The 17,646-nt window shown below is 42.4% G+C and overlaps 1 protein-coding gene across 1 annotated transcript in view; it reads right to left on the bottom strand.

Annotated features, from left to right (window-relative positions):
- The window catches only part of sez6b (seizure related 6 homolog b), a 203,283-nt gene that overhangs the window by 89,727 nt on the left and 95,910 nt on the right, over positions 1-17,646 (bottom strand). The window contains exons 2-3 of the mRNA XM_066695338.1: positions 3,334-4,137; positions 1,577-1,710 (exon numbers count right to left, since the gene is read on the bottom strand). Coding sequence (XP_066551435.1) covers positions 1,577-1,710; positions 3,334-4,137 — 938 coding nt within the window. The remainder of the gene's footprint in view (positions 1-1,576; positions 1,711-3,333; positions 4,138-17,646) is intronic.

The raw sequence follows: 17,646 nt of genomic DNA, 5'->3' as shown, positions 1-17,646 counted from the left end.
AAACTTTTTCTTTTTTTTCCCCCTGTCGGTTTGAAGCCGGTTTAATTAAGTAAAGAGTTGCTTGAAAGACGATTAAACAGGAGGGCATTAAAAAGTGTCGTAAACAAACAAAAGGAGAGGACAGCTAATCCATAAGCAATTAATTGGAAGAAAGGGGCATGGGGAGGGTGGGGAGGAACTCAGCCATCTTGCAAAGCATCAAGTACTTTGAATAATTAAAATTAAAAAAATAAAACATCTTCACAAGATATTTATGTCTTGTCCTGACTGTTACCAACATCGAGGATGAGAGGACATCTTATGCCTTATGCCTTAAATTTCCCTTAGGGCATCACTTGCCAGAATGAATAATTTGCGATGCACTGCAATACACACTCCTCTTTATCCAAAATATATTAGCCCAACCATCTGGAAGGTCAAAGGGGTAATAGCTATTGTAAATTTTATGAGCATCCTCTTCTGAGCACAAGCCTAGGCTGGCAAGTTAATCATGGAGAAAAAGTGGAGAGGGGGTGAAGACGAGCGTGCCATAAGAGCTGCTACATCACTGTGTCCACGGGTTTACTAATGCATAATAATTGCGCCGTTTGATCAACCACCGGAGCACAAGGGGACCCCTGTGGGTTTAAGAAGTGCTGGAAAAAAACGTCCATCATGTAAGACTCCCCTATAAACCTCTACACAAACCTTGCATTATGCCGCGCTCCCCAGCAATAAATAACCCATACGTGCTCCACAGAGGGGAAGATGTGCCGGTAATTCCTCGTGCCCACGCTGCGTTGGACATGGTTATGGAACGCAGCCTACATCACGGTTTATCAGGGTATGTCTGAGGTGGCAACCGGATAAATGGTGTCTGTTCCAGTCGATAAACAGCCTCCCTTAGTTTAGTTTCTATTTTTCCTTGGTGGTGTGTTTTTACTGGAGTTGACGTCACTGTGTCAGGGTGGAACAATTGCATTCCATGGCAATAATAAAACAAAGAAATAAGAAATATTCACCCTTTTGCTTAACCAAAAAAGGTTTTAAATGCATTGTTTTTTCACCAAACCTTTTCATTAAGTGGATGCAGTATATTAAATGTTTTTATTCCTGTAGAAACTTCCTGAAAGCTACAGTTCGCACCTAAGCCATCTGCCCTGAGAGAAACAACACACAGAGCTAGGATTCAAACACTGGCCCCAGGCCTGCTTTGTGAGTGTCCACAAATGCACCCATTAGCACCTGTGTAAAATTAACCAAAGTGGAGTCCTCACTTTTGACCTCTCACGGCTGCAGGAGCACTACCCCCCCCCCGGTGACGACAATAATGCGATTAGTCACCCAGCATAATTGGGTCACGGGAGTGTTTTACAAGGACAATGTGTGTCAGGAGCCCTGTTCTTCATAGGAAGCACCTGAAGCAACCACCTCCCCCCCCTCGCCGGCTCTGCTCCCCGCTGTGGTCCTCGTGTCGAGATGGGCAGCAGGTCTGATAAACATTTGTTCCTCTTGTACCATCATAAATAAAACAGCTGGCTCTGAGGAGGGGATTGAAGGGGGGGGAAGGGAAAGAAAAAAGAAAAGGATGACTGACCTGAATTTCCACTCCGTATCCCATGAAGACGGTGACAGAGTAGGTGCAATCTACATTGGAGTAGTACCAGACGCTGGACTGCTGGGGTGACTCAATGTAGCCCTCTGGGGCAGTGAAGTTGGAACTGCAGGGAACTGCCAAGGGAAGAAACCGAACACAGATCAGAATCACAGCAACACTCGCTCCCTCGATCCCCTCAATTACACTTTGAAATAAAACTCAGAATCCCTTCATGTTCCTCGTTGCTCAGATCAGTGTCAAACAGATCATCAAGAGTATGTTTTAATCTGAAGACTGTTGTCTCTATGGACCTGAATTTTAGTTCCACTAACATCTGGGGTCCATAACTTTATTTTCATCGTACATTTTCTCACTCCTGGTCCTATAAAGCCACAGCACGGCAGGTTTACAGGCAAGTGTGAATCTCCCTAAAGGGGCCAAAGACTTTCTCCTGTCTTCAACCAGAGTGCAAACCAGGAGACCACGTGGCTCTCCCCAGGACTGCGCGCTCTAATGCACACGTCCTTTAAGCCTTGGGGCCGAGGAAGATAGCAACAACTCGCACTCGGAGGCTAAACCAGCCCAGGTGTGACTCCAGGCTAGCAGGAATCTGTCACCCAAATAATCTCCTCTCCAGCTGAGAGAGGAAGGCTTCGAGAAGGATTAGGGCTCCAGGAGAAACGGTGCGTCCCGCAGTTCCCACGCTCGTCCCCCTGCCTGCCGTCTCCATGGATATAGCACACATGCCCTCCGTCTGATAGCACTTGTGACTGCGGCACACAGATAACAAGGGACAGCGGCACACGCACTCCATGCAGATTGAGAGCTTTTATTCCACCTTCTTAGCACCACCGTCTCTTGTTTCCTTCATGTCTTTACTAGGATGTTTCCAGTTCCCTCCAAGGTTGTTAGAAAAGATCTTTATTTTCTTTAATTTCATTACCCTGCACCTCCACAATCTGGATCGGTCCACAATGAAACAACTTTCTTTTTTTCTCCGTCTCTTTGTGAATAGGTGGCCGAAGATCACAAGCTTCAGTCGTGTCTCCTCCATTACTTTACAGGAGCACTTGATTAAACTGACAGAGTGCAGCCGGAATACTGATGTTATAATTAATTTAAGCCCAGAGGCTGTTTGGATATGAAGGGCACAAACACAGGGAATTCAAAGCGGTGTGCTCCTGTGATTCCAGGTGCAGGGCTGGGCGTGTGACTGCATCATGGCCCCACTTGGAAACAACCATTGGATGTCAGATCATCTTTGTAATTGCCGGATTGGATTGCGTTTAACTGAATTCTTGCAGTTCCCCACTGGATGTGATATTTACGGGCACTTTGAATATGTATAAACACGCATAGACATATGAAGGATCTCCTTCAGAAGAGAAGGATGTGTTCTAACCAATTCTGGGGCTGAAGGGTGTGATGACCGCACAATCAATTGGCAATCCTCAAAAATAATATTTAATTAAAGAAAAAGCCAACGTTTCGTGCCGAAAAGTTGGCTTTTTCTTTAAATAAATATTCTTTTTGGGGGTTGCCAATTGATTGTGTGGTTATCATGATCTTTTTTAAGTGACTAATTCTCTCTGACCTACTCCTCATCTAATTGGTGTGAGAACTTTCTTTTGTTATGAGCAATGATACAGCAACACTGTTTATTTCAAATTATGAAAGGTTGTGTCAAAGACCATGATTAACTAAACTCATGATCAGGTCCCAGTGGATTAGGGCTACCCTGCTCCGTTGAGTCATACCTGGGGTCTGCATGGTGGTGATGATAGTGGTGGTGATGATAGTGGTGGTTGTGGTCTCCTCATCGGTGTCCCCCGAGGAAGAAGAGGTCATCGTGGAGACCTCGCTGGCGGGACCGATGCTCTGCTCCGTTACTGGAACTGGTGCCTCCGTTTTATCACTCTTCTCGGACTGGCTCGGGGGTGAGGGGGCAAGGCTGGTGGCCGTGGTGGCTTTTTCTTGACCGGGAGATGCCTCACCCATGGGGGTGGCAAGGGGGGGACTGTTGCCCAGGAGGTGAGTGGTGGTCTGGATCACTGGGGTGGTCAGGGAGTCTGTGGTCACGTCCACCAGGCCCATCTCTGTGGTTCTGCCCATGTCCTGTGCTTCCATTTTGCGGGCCAGGGATGCAGGCAGCTCCTGGGCGGTGGTGGCCACAGTGGTCATGGGAGAGGTGGCAGCCATGGTGGCGGTAGTAGCGATGTCCGAGAAGGCTGGTGCGTCCTTGTGGGGCACCAGGTTGGTGGAGGGGTTCCCCCCAGAGCGAGCTCCGGTGGCGGGCTGGGTAGGAACCCCTCGTGCGTCCCCGCCCCCAAAGAAGTGCTGCTGCCCCAAAAAATCCTTCTTCAGCAGGGTCTCATGGATGAACTCCTCCAACAGAGGGTGGTGGTTGTGGAAGTTGACCGGAGGGGCCGTGGTGGCCAGGCGCATCTCACTCTCGTGCTCGGGGTCGTGCGTTGTGGCGTATGAGCCGAGTCGCTCGGCCTCCATCTGCGCGGCTCCATCACTCCTCTGACTCACGGAGTTTGTGTCCGCAGAGAAGGTACCTGGGAAAAGTACAAACACAACATGAATGCTAAAATTACAACACCAGCGTAAAGAAGGGGAAAACACACAAAACACTGCATTGCCGCACCAAAAACAGGAGTCTGGGTAGCCGTCAGAGTCAATAACCTTTCAGTTTTTAGGACTTTGGTTGTGGGAGACATTATTTTTTATAATATTAAACACCAGCAGATGTAATTTAGAAGGCAAAGAAGGAAGCATGCGATTCATTTGTGTACCCAACCTCTTCATCCTGGCTTGAGGATTAATATCTTGGCCTGATGGACAATTAAAGTCAAGTAAAGCAGCTGAATGAGAATTGAATCCCGTGAACAGAAGGAGGAGAGGAGGAGGTCTGCACGTTACATCTTGCTTTTATGTTGGGTTTGACAGATTGATTGGGCTTGCCTGACTCACTGGACTTAGATCAACTGTTAAACCGAATAAGAACAGCTGCTTTTTTTGTGTATTATTATCGGACGTAAAAATGAAAGCCCAACCACTTCTCGTATGAAAGGTGTGTGTCCGTGTGCGGGGGTGGGGTGCAATCTGATGTTCATTTCCATCTCTAACAGATTGTGAAGTATCGGGACGACTTACTCAAGGGCAGCTGAATTAAAATAAATTACTGCTCAGCCTCTTAGGTTAAGAGACGATTCAAACATGGGCGGCGCATTAAGGAATGAAAGCGGAGGGGGGAAGCACTAATACCAAAGCAACTAGATTAAGGTCTCAGAACCCTTCGGAAAAGAAAGGAAAAAAAAGCTTTTCAGCCCGTGGAGCTAAAAAGATAACCTGCCTCACAATAATTGCTCATTTAAATAGCTTTTCTCCTCCCCTCTCCAATTAATACAACTAAAGAGCTAGCCCTAAACCACTTTAATTAGCAAATATAATAACTACAAGGATGAAAATACATTTCCCCACCTGCACCTAGATAGATCTAATCAGAGGCCCTTCAGAATGACTACAGCTTGGCAAAACAAGTGTTGATTTTTTCTTTCTTTTTTCCCCGGCAATGATTAATTTCAGCTCTAATAGAACTCAGCCTGTTGTGAACAATGGTATTCATCGTACAAGCGCAATGTTACACAGACTTTTGTTTTCTTGCAGCAGCCAACACAAATTACCCACCCCTCTCTATGGACAGTTTCCAGGTCAGAAAAATGTGTGTTGCATAATGATTGATGGTCCTGCAAAACCATCACATTTTTTAATTGTTATTTCTTTATATGGTCAGATGTCAGCAGACAGATCATTCGCTGAAGAAAGCTGCAGGCCACCAACGTGTTTTTGTGTGTTGGTTGTTTGTTTCTCGACTCCCGCAATCAGTGAGACAATAACAACTTTCTTTGTCGCCATCAGCTAAAATCTGGCTTTTGTAACTCAAGAACACAAGTAGTGTGGATCATTCACGGTGTACACGGGTGAAGTTTTGTGAACATGTGATTAATATTGAACTCTCCTAAACCACACGTAGCACACAGAATTAAACTTTCAGATACTTGAGACTTTGTTTATTAGGGAAACCGATACAGGAGTCACAGCAAATGTTATTGTTGGAAATGTGGCTTAAAATGTATCTTTTATGAATAGCACACTTTGATCCAACAGGTACACTTCATAACGCATTTATTTCTGGTACATTGCCTCGGTGCTGAAGACTGGTTATTTTGTCAAACACTTGGAGGGGAAAAAAATCTGTAAAATTATATGTTAAGTGTTCAGATTCCCCACTGAAAACTGTCAAATCTACTCATGAAGCATCTAGTGACGGGTTTTTCTTGGGTAAAAGAAATATCACAAAAATGTTTGAAAGTGATAAAAGGAAGAGTATTTTCAGCCCATCCACATAAAGAGTGCTGCTGAAGGACAGGGTGACTTTCACATTTTGTGGATTTTAACCAGGCTGGGAAAATGTAGTGTTGGAGGCTAAATAAACAAAGTGAAATAATGCGACATGGACATCGCAAAATGGCAAAGCACGTCCACGGTACAATACGAGGTCTAATAATTCACAACCTGGGATAACACAGAGACATCTGAGAACTGTCATTGGAACTGCCAGAACTGTGAAGAAGCAGAAACTGCATTTTTATTTGTGTTAGACCAAAAAAAAGTCTGGAAAGCTGCTTTTCATTGCATTTATTAAAATTATTTGCAGAGGTACCGAAGCAAAGTGCCTCTCTGTGTTCACTCTGACCTCCTCATTCTGCAGAACTGATTTGACTTTTAAATAGTTTGGTCCTTCAATGTTTGGAACTAAAATGATCTCTAAAACTAACAGTTAAAATATATATCTATATGTATTTTCTTTACGAGGTGAATTATCCATGAGTTTTGCAAATGCCTGTAGGAACTGGAATTTGCTGAGCCGACTGTATTGTACAACACAGGAACCGAGTGGAATACAAAGACACGAACCTGAGACAGAGAGGTTGAGGCACTGTAGTAACCGTAACAAGCAAAGGTCAGTTGGATGGATAACAACTTTTTGCTCTTTTCAAAGGCGCAATAATGTTTCTTGATCAGAGACATTGTCGATTGTCTCTTGTATCATGCCTACAACAAAAACCACCTCAAGATTAACAAAGTGTCAAGATGACGAATCACTCTGAAATGGAATTGGACGATTAGATGAATTTGCAGCTCATATGTCGGTCGCTCAAATACATTTAAACTTCAAACTCCCGAGCGGGAGTGGGCGGAGGGGAAACCAATAAAAAATAATTTGATTTAATGTCAAGTTCAATCGGATCGTTAAGGCAACAGACACCGAAAAGTGACTCAAATTCCAGTCTAGACTCAAACATGTTGGACACCGCAGATATGCAGCCCTTACAGCTTAGAAGTGCAGCCTTAATGTCAGCTCTTTTAATCTACGCTCGGCACACGGAGGAGAAAGCCGAGAGCAGCTCTATTGTGCAAATTCCTATCAGAGGGAACCAGTGTGTTTGTCTCCCTTTCTTCTCTCTCCAGAGCCGAGGCCCTGCTACACATGTATTTATTTGTTCCCCAGGAGAGATTTCAGCCTGCGGGGCTTAAAAAGGTGGGACAAATCTTTTGGGTTACATCCCGGCCGTCTGGGAGGGGACAGCCCGCTTGTGTTGCAGCGAAGGGGCAGTAGGTTGCGTTTTTCAATTAAAAAAGGATATGCCAGAGAGCTGTGGAGGATAAAGGAGAAGATATTAAAGGGGAATCGAAATGCATGGTACACTCCAGCGCTTTTTTATAAAAAATTCTAAAACATGGATTCCTGAATCTCTTGCAGGCTGAGGCAGTCAGCGTCAGTGTCCTTCAGTCCCAGCAGCTCCTCAACCTCTACCGTGTTCCTCCTCTTGCTCCGGTTGACCAAACCCAGAGTTCAAGTCAGGACCATTCCTAACCAATTCTGCCCAATCTGCTGCAGATCTATAGCTACAGAGTAAATCCCGTGGGAGACCTCAGCTGATAACTTAACATTTTGATACAATGGTCTCTGCACTGAAGGTGACGCAGTAAATGCTAAAATTGGCAGACCTATATTTCAAAGGTTTATTTATGGAAACCTCCCAAATCTATTAATCATATATTGAGTATTATCTTAAAACATAAGTACAAAAGGACCCATGACACACACACACACATATATATAAATAATAATTTGGTACATTGGACTGTACATATCAGAACCCATCTATGTTGACCACCTCTCATCAAATTAATGACATGAATGGAGTCATATTATGTTTATTCTGTTGTTGCCACTTCTTTTACAGGGTTGACGAGAAAAACAAAGAGCATCCATCTTGCCAGCATAATTTGAAGGCAATTGTTAATGTTAATGCATCTCCCTAAATGAAGAAATAATAGCCATCTTCACGTCACGCAGAGCCGAACCCTCCAGTGAGTCTCCGAATTAACCTCCCAATCTCATCTACTAGCACAGGACTCGAGGTCCTCCCAACCAGAGTGATTTTGACACGGAGGTGGGGGAGGGGACAACTATATTTGGAATGACTCCGCTCTGCACTACCATCATCCCCCCTTCCCAAAGAAGGATTTCATTTCTCCCAAAGCAAGTGATTACAGCTAACTGCTGTGCACCGTTTTCGTAGCTGCCTCCAGGCATCACAGTGGAACAGCCTTAGCTAAAGAGAATCAGATTTCTGTCGATAATACTGATTACTTTATCAAGAGGATGCCTTCCCCAGTAAATAGAAATGAGATGCACTCAAACAGACTAATTGGAATTGCAATCAGCAGTGCTGACACAGTGCCCTGACATTGTTATTACAGATTCGTACATGCTGTTTATGAGGTTTTGCGGAGCCAAAACAGTTGTCTGAAGTTATAATGGATTATTTTCTTTCCCACAACATCTACCCCCCCACCCCCCGCCAGCCTTCCCCTACAACGTGTCATTCTGCAAATTTGCAGCTGCTATCTTAAACAGAAACAGCTTACATTTGCATTCTAAGCATTACATTCAAGCAGGTGAAGGAGACTGATAAAGGTTGGCCTTGGAAGAACAGAAGAATATCATGTTCAGAACGGGTCACCATCGGACTGAAATAAATAAATAAATACGTTTGTTTTCTTACATGAAATTGCTGTCCAGGAAACGGTTCAAAGCAGGACAACCAGAATAATTCGGCGTCTCAATGGAATAACATACAGCAGCAGGTTAAACACACAGAATCATCTCTCTCTTCGGCATAGGAAGGTCTTGGTTCAAGCTTTTAAAATGCTCAGAGATATTCGCAAAGTCAATGCAAGGGGCTCGGCAAGGAGACGGGAAGCCAAGGTCACAAGCTGGGGATGAGGATGGGTAGTAGATGCATTTAGGACTGTTAAGAGCCATGGGGATCTGGAACAAATGTTGTTGAAGGTTTTTCCCGTGATTCTATTAATTTAAATCTGCAACACTGACTGAATTTAATTAATTAAATGGCACAGGTGAATGTCAAGGATTACAAGAAAATAAAAAAGGGGTTGATTCGGTTTCAGGGCTTAACTGGCACAGTTCACCTTTGCTCATAGGATAGGTCTCCCCAAGGAGCCTGGATGTGGACATGTTTCTTCACATGGTTACCAATCTTCCTTGTTAGACCCCACGTTTGCAATGAAAAACCTAGTTCCTGCGTCTGTGTTTCAACTCAGTCTGCCTTACTTCTCAAAGGGTTCATTTCAGAACCACCAGGCACTTTCAGAGTGATGTTGACAGTAACTATGATTTGAATCCATGGCCAAAACAGTAGGGAGGGGAAATCATCATCAGAAGCACTTGAAGAGCATTTGCAAATTCATCAAGAAAAGGGCAGACTTTGGGTGAGGTTTAAAAAGGATGTTCAAACCCTTCAAAACTCAAGGATAATGTTCGCCCAGACCAAGCTTGAGAAAGAAAAGAGAACAGTCAGAGCCGGAGGGCATCTCTGGAAAACAACCTTGAGTAAATTAGAAGAGGAGGCCCTCAAAGGGTTGTGGGTGTACTGAACAAGATACAAAGACAAGATGCTGATCTGCTGGAGGAAACCCTGGAGAGAAGAGGATCTTTTAAACTAATACAATCAGCAACATGGGCAGACCTGCTTCCTGGCATCTGTAATCTCTCTCATGTTCGTTTTGCAGTTCTTAATCTGACGCAAGATTTCACCCCCCCACCCAGGATAGTTGTTAATTAATTACATCTACCCCACTGTGAAGGTTCCTGCTTGTTTACCAGAGGGCTTAATTAAATAATTAACCATTAAAGGCCTTCAATGGGAGAGTAGCAGCAGGACTGAAAGTGGGTCTAGGTAGTTACGATCGGTCTTTTCCTGCTCTTTAATTTCTAGCTCGTTCCATATCCTATTATATGCATTCTGTGTGATTGTATCTTGTACCTGCTTGAACTGTGATTTCCAAGGAAGCAAGGGAGAACAAAGTCACCACACAAAAAAAGCTCTGAAGCTCAGTGTGTCATTGTAAATAATGAATAAATAAACAAATACATAAATAAACATGTACATAAATAAATTGTATGCACCTGGTAAATCAGCAGCGGGGGAGGCCAGGGGGAAGAGTCATGCAGGACACACTACTAATACCAATAGTAAAGAAATAAAACAACACAAAACAAGCAGGTGACATGCTCTATGTGTATTAATTTGAGCACACAAACGCACCGCATTGCAACGCCTGCCATAGCAAAGTGGGACTAATGCAAATCAGTTAAAAGGGAATGGGAACTGACAGGGTGTCCTGTGGTCATTTCCATTTAGATTGAAAAACAACAGCCCCTACAGAAGCAACAACAAAAAACAGAGGCAATTAATAATAAAATGATGTGTACAGGAGTTACAGTGACCTTAGTTAAACATCCAGAGATATTCCTCTTTCAGCATCTCCGGAACATCGAGCATGTTTGCATGTTACTCACTATCCACACTGATTGATCTGAGCTTACCCATGCTAATTGTCAACAGTGCCTCTCTCTCTCTCTCTCTCTCTCTCTCTCTCTCCTCTCGGTTTTGTAGTTCTACATGAAAAATGTGGAGGTTCTTCACAGCCCAGGATGAATTTCACATCTCCTTACTGAACAATTGAAAATTAATGTAAAACAAAAATCTGATTAAGATATTTAACATCTGAGATTGAGTGTGATGTATGTAGCAAACTTGTCTGTGTGTGCCGTGCTCAGACTTTTGCCAATTTGTGCCTTGTTTGTCAAATATTTTTGTGGATAAAGGAAATACGGACTGAGGCACACAATATTAATAGTCGTGCAAAAAATCTTTTTATTTACGATGACTTCAAAAGAAAGCTCAGTCGTATTTCATTATTAATGCTTTTGGACAACTTGCAATCTCTTCTGCGGTTTGATTACTTCAACAAAATAAAGAACGTGATGACTGTACCCGAGACCATAACTGGAACATGTTTGGCAGATCTAGTATTGGATGAAAGCATGAAATCAGTGCGGAACCAAGACTGGAGGGCTCGCTCTGATCCAGGCTTCAATTTAAATGAAAGCATCATCCTGAATGTGTTTAGCTCATCATTTTTGGATCATAACCTAAAATAGAACAGTTAACAGGCCCATACACTATTTCACAGCAATGAAACAGGAGTCACACTAAACAACCAAAGAACTTAAAATGAGTAGTTCAAGTGTATTATGAGAGGTAAAGGAATTCCCAAAATGCTGAAAGGTTGCACAAAAGGTTGCCTCAAGAGGGTCCCAGTACAAAACCCTGAAAGCGCTCACTCACCAGAAAGCTCCAAGTTTCTGTGAAGCGGCTCTTAGTATTCAACTCACACAGAGCACACAAAAACACAACTCGCCTCTTTAACAAAACGGAGGGCTCTGTTTGAATAAGACGCACCTCTTTGCCTGCTCCCCACAGTTCATTAGCAGTGTGCATTAGGCACAGTAGGTCTGATTCAACATCTTCCTTGCATTATGGAGGACGGTGCCAGAGGGGAAACCTTGCCAGGGAGAAGGATCTCAGTGGGCTGACATTAAACATGTCCACCAGGCTTTCAATTTCAAATTCTATTTTTGCCGGATGGGAAAGCAAACAAAGCACAAACGAGCCAACAACAAGAAAAACATTTCAAATGCAGACCTGCCTTTTTATTTATTTATTTTTTGGGCAGTTATCGTCCCTGCAATTCTCTCCAGCCTTGTTTGGATTGATTAAAGTGATTATGCACCCCTCAATATCCCTCGCTGTCCGCCTAGCTCTAATTGAACTGGAATGCCTGCATGAACAAGAGGCTGCTATCTCTCCGAAGAGAGGAGGAGAAGAAAGGAGGGGGAAAAAATTTAAGTTGGCAAAGGCAACCCTGAGAAGTGCAGCGGCTGAAAAGGCTGTGAACCATATCACACAGAAAGGATTATATGCACCCGAGTCACTGCAGGGCAGAACTCCTCTACTTGTGTGTACAGCATCAATAATGCAGAGGGAGACCAACAAGAGCCTGCCTTCTTCAAAAGCCCTCGTCTTTTGCAGGTTTATATAACAACTGGTGCCCTTTCTTCATTGAATACAACTGAAGGCCAACAAAAAGAAAGAAAGAAAACTTTTTGTAAGAGGGTATTAAAGCAAGAGAACTGTGCCTCTTGATTAAATTAAATTTGATATAGCCGGGGAACAACTGTATCTGTAGCTCAGAGAGAAGGCATGCCGTCATTGTGTGGCTGGCAGCAGAGGGAAAAACAACCCCACTGGGTCAGACTAGGGGTCAGTGGGAGGCTATACGTGTAGGAAAAGGAGAGCTGAGTCATTCTGGGGTAGTCAGTCGAGACACTAATAAAGATGTTATGAATCAGCGCATTACATACCAGAAAATGTAACAATTAGAGTCAATTGATTTGTTAAACTGAGCGGAAATAGATGCAGTGTATCTTCCTTGAAGAAACAGAACACTTATGCTTCTGCGGTTTCTCATACACGCAGTCATACATACATACATACATACATACATACATACATACATATGATAACCTAGTCCGGGTACCAAATCAGCCTTGAGTGGAGGATTTAATTGGTTGAACCCTATAAAGGGCACTGATCATTTCATTCATCGTAACAAGTAAAAGTTCTGCTTCACGGGACTCGCGGACAGCTTGCAGTTGTGGGCTGAAAAGCTGACCCGTGAATTTCACAGGGCCTTACCCTCACCTCCGCCAGCGTCGGGGAGCGGTGCTCTTTAATCTGCACAGGTTGCCTTTCATTTTCCCCTCCATTGACTTTACATTTTCCATCTTCCGAATTAGTTTATATTGAGTTTGACAAATATAAAAGAACAGTCCCTCCGACAGGCAATCCTCAGACTGGCAGAACTACAGTCAGGCGGTGTCCTGCTGTCAGTGCTGGGGAAAGCAGGTTTAAAAGAGACGTTTTATATCTCAGTGTGGCAGGAACACAGGTTAGACTGTAGGCATGTGGGGGGGCCTCATGAAAATCCATTGGTGCCGGACAAGGTCTTTTCAGGGTTTTCTGTCCGCAATTACAATGTTAGGAGACACAAAGGGATTCTCTGAAGGTGGGGATCGCCCAAAGGAAGACTTTGATATTCGTCCTCCCCCAGCCCCCAAGCCAGCTAGAGAAAATGGACTTATCTTGGACAGACCTTGAATGAAATATCATCCATCCCTTGATTAGATTCCCTTTGAGTTTCTCCACTATGCCCAGGCTTTATGGAGTGATAAAGGGGACTCTGGCACAAAGCAGCCCCTAAAGCACTGAACAGTTAGCCCCAGGCACTTCTCAAAATTAGGCACCAAAAGAATTTAAAAAACTTCAATATAGTATGTAATATATATTATTATGTAGAAAATGAACACTTTGTAGGCAAAAGGTTCATGCTATTACTGTGTAATTACAACTTACAAACATATTATCAAAAATGTCTACTAATTCTTTAAAACCCAGAATATATAAATTAACAGACAATTAATACAATCTGCGCTCACTAATAATCAAGTGGATGCTGTTAACAAAAGTAAATTATTCTCGTATATAAGCCCTTTGTAAATGAACTGTAATTGCATCACCCCGGTTATTACACATTTATAAACTGCTAGTACACCAAAACTGCATTTGTGTCTTGTTTTTACTCATCTTCAGCAAGCATGAGTTCAAGATACACTAGCAGAGAAAGAGCTCCCCGTTGAAAAGTATTTTTAGATTTCTATCAGTCAGCATTAAGATCAGGTGAAATGTTTCTCCCTTGCTGTACCAGGTTACTTTTTTTGGCTGGCATTTTTGATTTCACCTTGGCTGCACAATCAAGAGGCCACCCTTGCCTGTGGAGCACCAGCAGGGAGATGATAGGAAGCAGACTCGGATAAATGATTTGACGAGAGGAACACAGGTCCCTATGAACTAACGCATAAGCCCCCTTTTCTATAATGAAGAATTATGCACAGCAGTCATGACTCATAAATTAGAGGTGCTTACTCGCATGATGGAAATGAAAGAAAGTTAAAAGAAAAGGAGCCCATCTCGCAAGAAATGTATTTGATTCCTTTTTTCGGCGGTCACAGCGCCCGCTATATAATGCATACAGCTCTTTATAATTAATCTAGTTTTAATGGCACTGTGTTGGTCACGCATTTCTATTCAGCTCTAATTACACTCACTAGAAGAGTGGCAAGAGAAAGCATGCAACCGTTATTGTCTTTTATACTGCACACAAGGTGCCAGGACGCTCTCGTCACGTATTTTCCCCCACTTTTGATTTGTTATACCACCAGGTTCAAAGGGACTGAGTTGGAGGAGTAGTTTTCATGTGTACCATGTAGAAGGCAATTGTTCTGAAGAGGCTTTTCCTATTCTTCTGTCCAAGTATTATTCTGACAACCAACTACACAAATTCCTCTCCGGAGGGCGGCTAGAATCCCAGAGCTTTTCCACTCTCTTTGGAATCAAACGCCATGAGTCAGGAAAGATGCTACTTTCCACCACTTACATAATAACGAGGTCAGCTGGAGCAAAACCCCAAAGACCAGAGGCCCTGTATCTCTTCTCAGCCCCACGGGTGTCTCTCAGTTTTCACTATGTGTGTGTGATCACAACCATGAAAACAGAAGGAATTCTTGTACGGGCTGCTGCTTGTGTGAGCAAACTTTTAAGCCATTTTTCGTTTGCATTTTCTACTCAATAGAAATCTATAACACAGGATGTCTGGGGTCTGAAACTACAAATAGGATGGTAAATAGTAACTCCTAGTAAACCCCTCTCTCCTGCTCTCTCTCTCGTTTGGTACATACATTCAATTACCACCTACTGCTTTTAGTGAAAGATATTTGTTGTCCTTTCCACAAGCAGAAACAATCACAGCAAAAAAATAATAATCTTGAAATGGGAATTCATTTTGACGGCATGCTAAATAGCAGAATTTCCAAGCAGATTCCCTGTCAAAGTATTTATTTATTTTTAGGTTTTTTTTGTACTTAAACTGCAGACTTGAATGTTTTATTCAGATTAAAGAAGATTACAAAGACATTGAAATGACATGTTTGGTAGAATTCACACAGTGTCAGTTGACATTAGCACGCCTTGAAATGTTTTTATTATTATCATTTTTTCCATGAGAAGCAAGGGATAAAAGATACTGGCACTTATAAGCAGGCAGAAATAACCAAGATCTCGCTGATTGAAGATTAATTTGAAATTCAAGCACCCGTGGGAATCAGAAGGGCAGAACAAAGAGGTCTTGAAAATTATGTCTTTGGGCTTTGGAAATGTGAACCTTTGAAATGGGGGAAGGTACTAAAATATTAAAATAAATTGTTTTCTATTTTCCTTGAGAAGCTCTTATTTTTTTGATCATCGGTCCTGCTGCAAAATCCAGCAAAGCTGTCCACAAAACTGCAAATGCTTCCAAAAGCATGGACCTTAAGCTTAGGTTTGCAAGTTGCAACTGATGCTTTATACATTGAGATTCAACATGATATAAAACCACCAATAGAGATGGAGACTGGTATGCTAAGGGATATAAAAATGTGCCGATATTTTGCGATTTTGAATTTTAAAATGAACTATAAGACATTTATCTAAAACAAAAAACTTTCAAGTCAACAATATTATGCTTTTAAATGCCACAACTGCTGAGAAATAAATCCCGTCCTCTCAGCTAGTTTCTCCCTGTCTTTAGCTGGACCCAACCCTCCTTTCAATCTCAGAAGAGAGGATAGAGAGACGTTCGAACAAAACTGCTCGGCTCATCTTGCTTGTTTAGTTGCTTGTAACATATTGATCTGAGGGCTTTCTTATTATGACAGATTGGGAGACGTGCTCGCTGCAGATGACTATCAGACTGGTATTCAGCAACGGAGCATATAGACAAATGTTTGCAAACGCACATCAGTGCAACACAAATAAGTCTAGATGCCGGAGGTCACCAAGGCTGCCCATTGTTTTTAATGGCTGAGAAGTTATGGACACGGGTGCGTTCTGTGTTACTCATGCAGATCAGAGATTGCAAAAGCCTTTATTGCTGCATCGATTGTGAGGCATTTGCTACAGAAAGAGTCAGACGTTTAATCCAATTAAGCCCAAGGCTAAATGTTCACACTTGAATATCCTTTTCTTCCTATCGATCTTTAAATAACGTTTACTGCAGTGGACACTGGGTCGTGACAGCCAAGCCGAACGCCATTTATATTTTCACTAGAATAACTTTTAACTATAATGCCAACCAAAGCAACCACAACATCCCTCGTAACCTTTAGAAGTGTATCTGCAGTCAGAAAACCTTGGAAACTGAAGAAGTGTGGTCTAGGTTGTGCTTCATAGCACTTAGGGAGAACAATGTTGTTTTTAACCTCTTTTCCTCACTGGTCCCAGGGATACTGATACTTTCGAACTGTGCACGTCCCTCATAACCCTGAGACAAAAAGGTGCAGACTGACATTCAAATGCAGAGTGGATGGGGATTTTGTATTTGATGAACGTATTCTAAAAACTGAATCGGAAAATTCAGATGAGAAAGACGCTGTCATTCATTTTCTGTCAGGACGGTTCAAATTATAATAGTGTTTCACATATTTTTTGAAAAATATGGGGTACTCACTCAGATGCAGTTTCAAGCAGAGCATAAATTATGGTCAGTGTGTATGTGCACAGTACAGTAGAGAATATGTCTTCCAAAACAGTGTGTATATGACAGATGTTTGTTTTCTGAGCAGATTGAGAAACTTCTAGGTTTTTCTTGCTAGTGTAATTTAATTTCAGAATATTCTGAACATTTTCAGAAAAATGAAAAAATGTTTACTTGACGTTTGACAGCGAAAGACAGAAAACGATCTGAATTCTCAGACTCATGTAAACATGCTGTATCAAAGAGCTGAGGATCCCTTGGGAGTATTGAACCGGCTCGCTACAAGAAATCAAATGTGCTCCAATCAGTAGAATGGCCTTGAATTATATTCCCTTTAAAATAAATAAATTATTACAATGTTTTCCCCTTGATATAGATAAAGATTGTCTGTTGTTTTCACAGGGGATAGAGAGGAATGCTTCAATCATGGTTAAAAACAAACGGGCATAGAACCGATTTTCAGAGTAGGAAACCAATGCCAAACATGAGCTATTGTGAGTATTTCCCAGACTAACCTAAAAAAGATTTACTGTGGTATACCATTTTTGTAAGTAGAGTCTAGTAAGACTGTAGTAAAGCGTGAAGGGACATGGAAAACCATTGTAAAAAGTGTGGGAGACAACAGAAAAGCACAATGCATGCATATTGAGATATGTTTTTTTAGATATTATGGACTTTATGGGACCAGAGGAAAATATTTTTGGCTTTTATGGTTTCTCTCCCATCCTCAGTTTCTGCAGTACTCCATAATAGTACTGTAATATCAATTATCCTTAATGATCAATTATATTAAAGGGTCTGGGGATCAGGGATTGGTACCGCATTCAAATATCAATTACAACTGATTAAAAATACATTATGATTCAAGTGTTCCGGTTCAATTACATATAATTCCCTTCCTTGGAGAAGAAGAGGGGGAAGTATCGGCAGGCGAGGGA

Source organism: Amia ocellicauda, chromosome 22 (genome assembly GCF_036373705.1).
Source record: "Amia ocellicauda isolate fAmiCal2 chromosome 22, fAmiCal2.hap1, whole genome shotgun sequence".
Taxonomy (NCBI): domain Eukaryota; kingdom Metazoa; phylum Chordata; class Actinopteri; order Amiiformes; family Amiidae; genus Amia; species Amia ocellicauda.
This window is presented reverse-complemented; position numbering and strand designations above follow the sequence as displayed.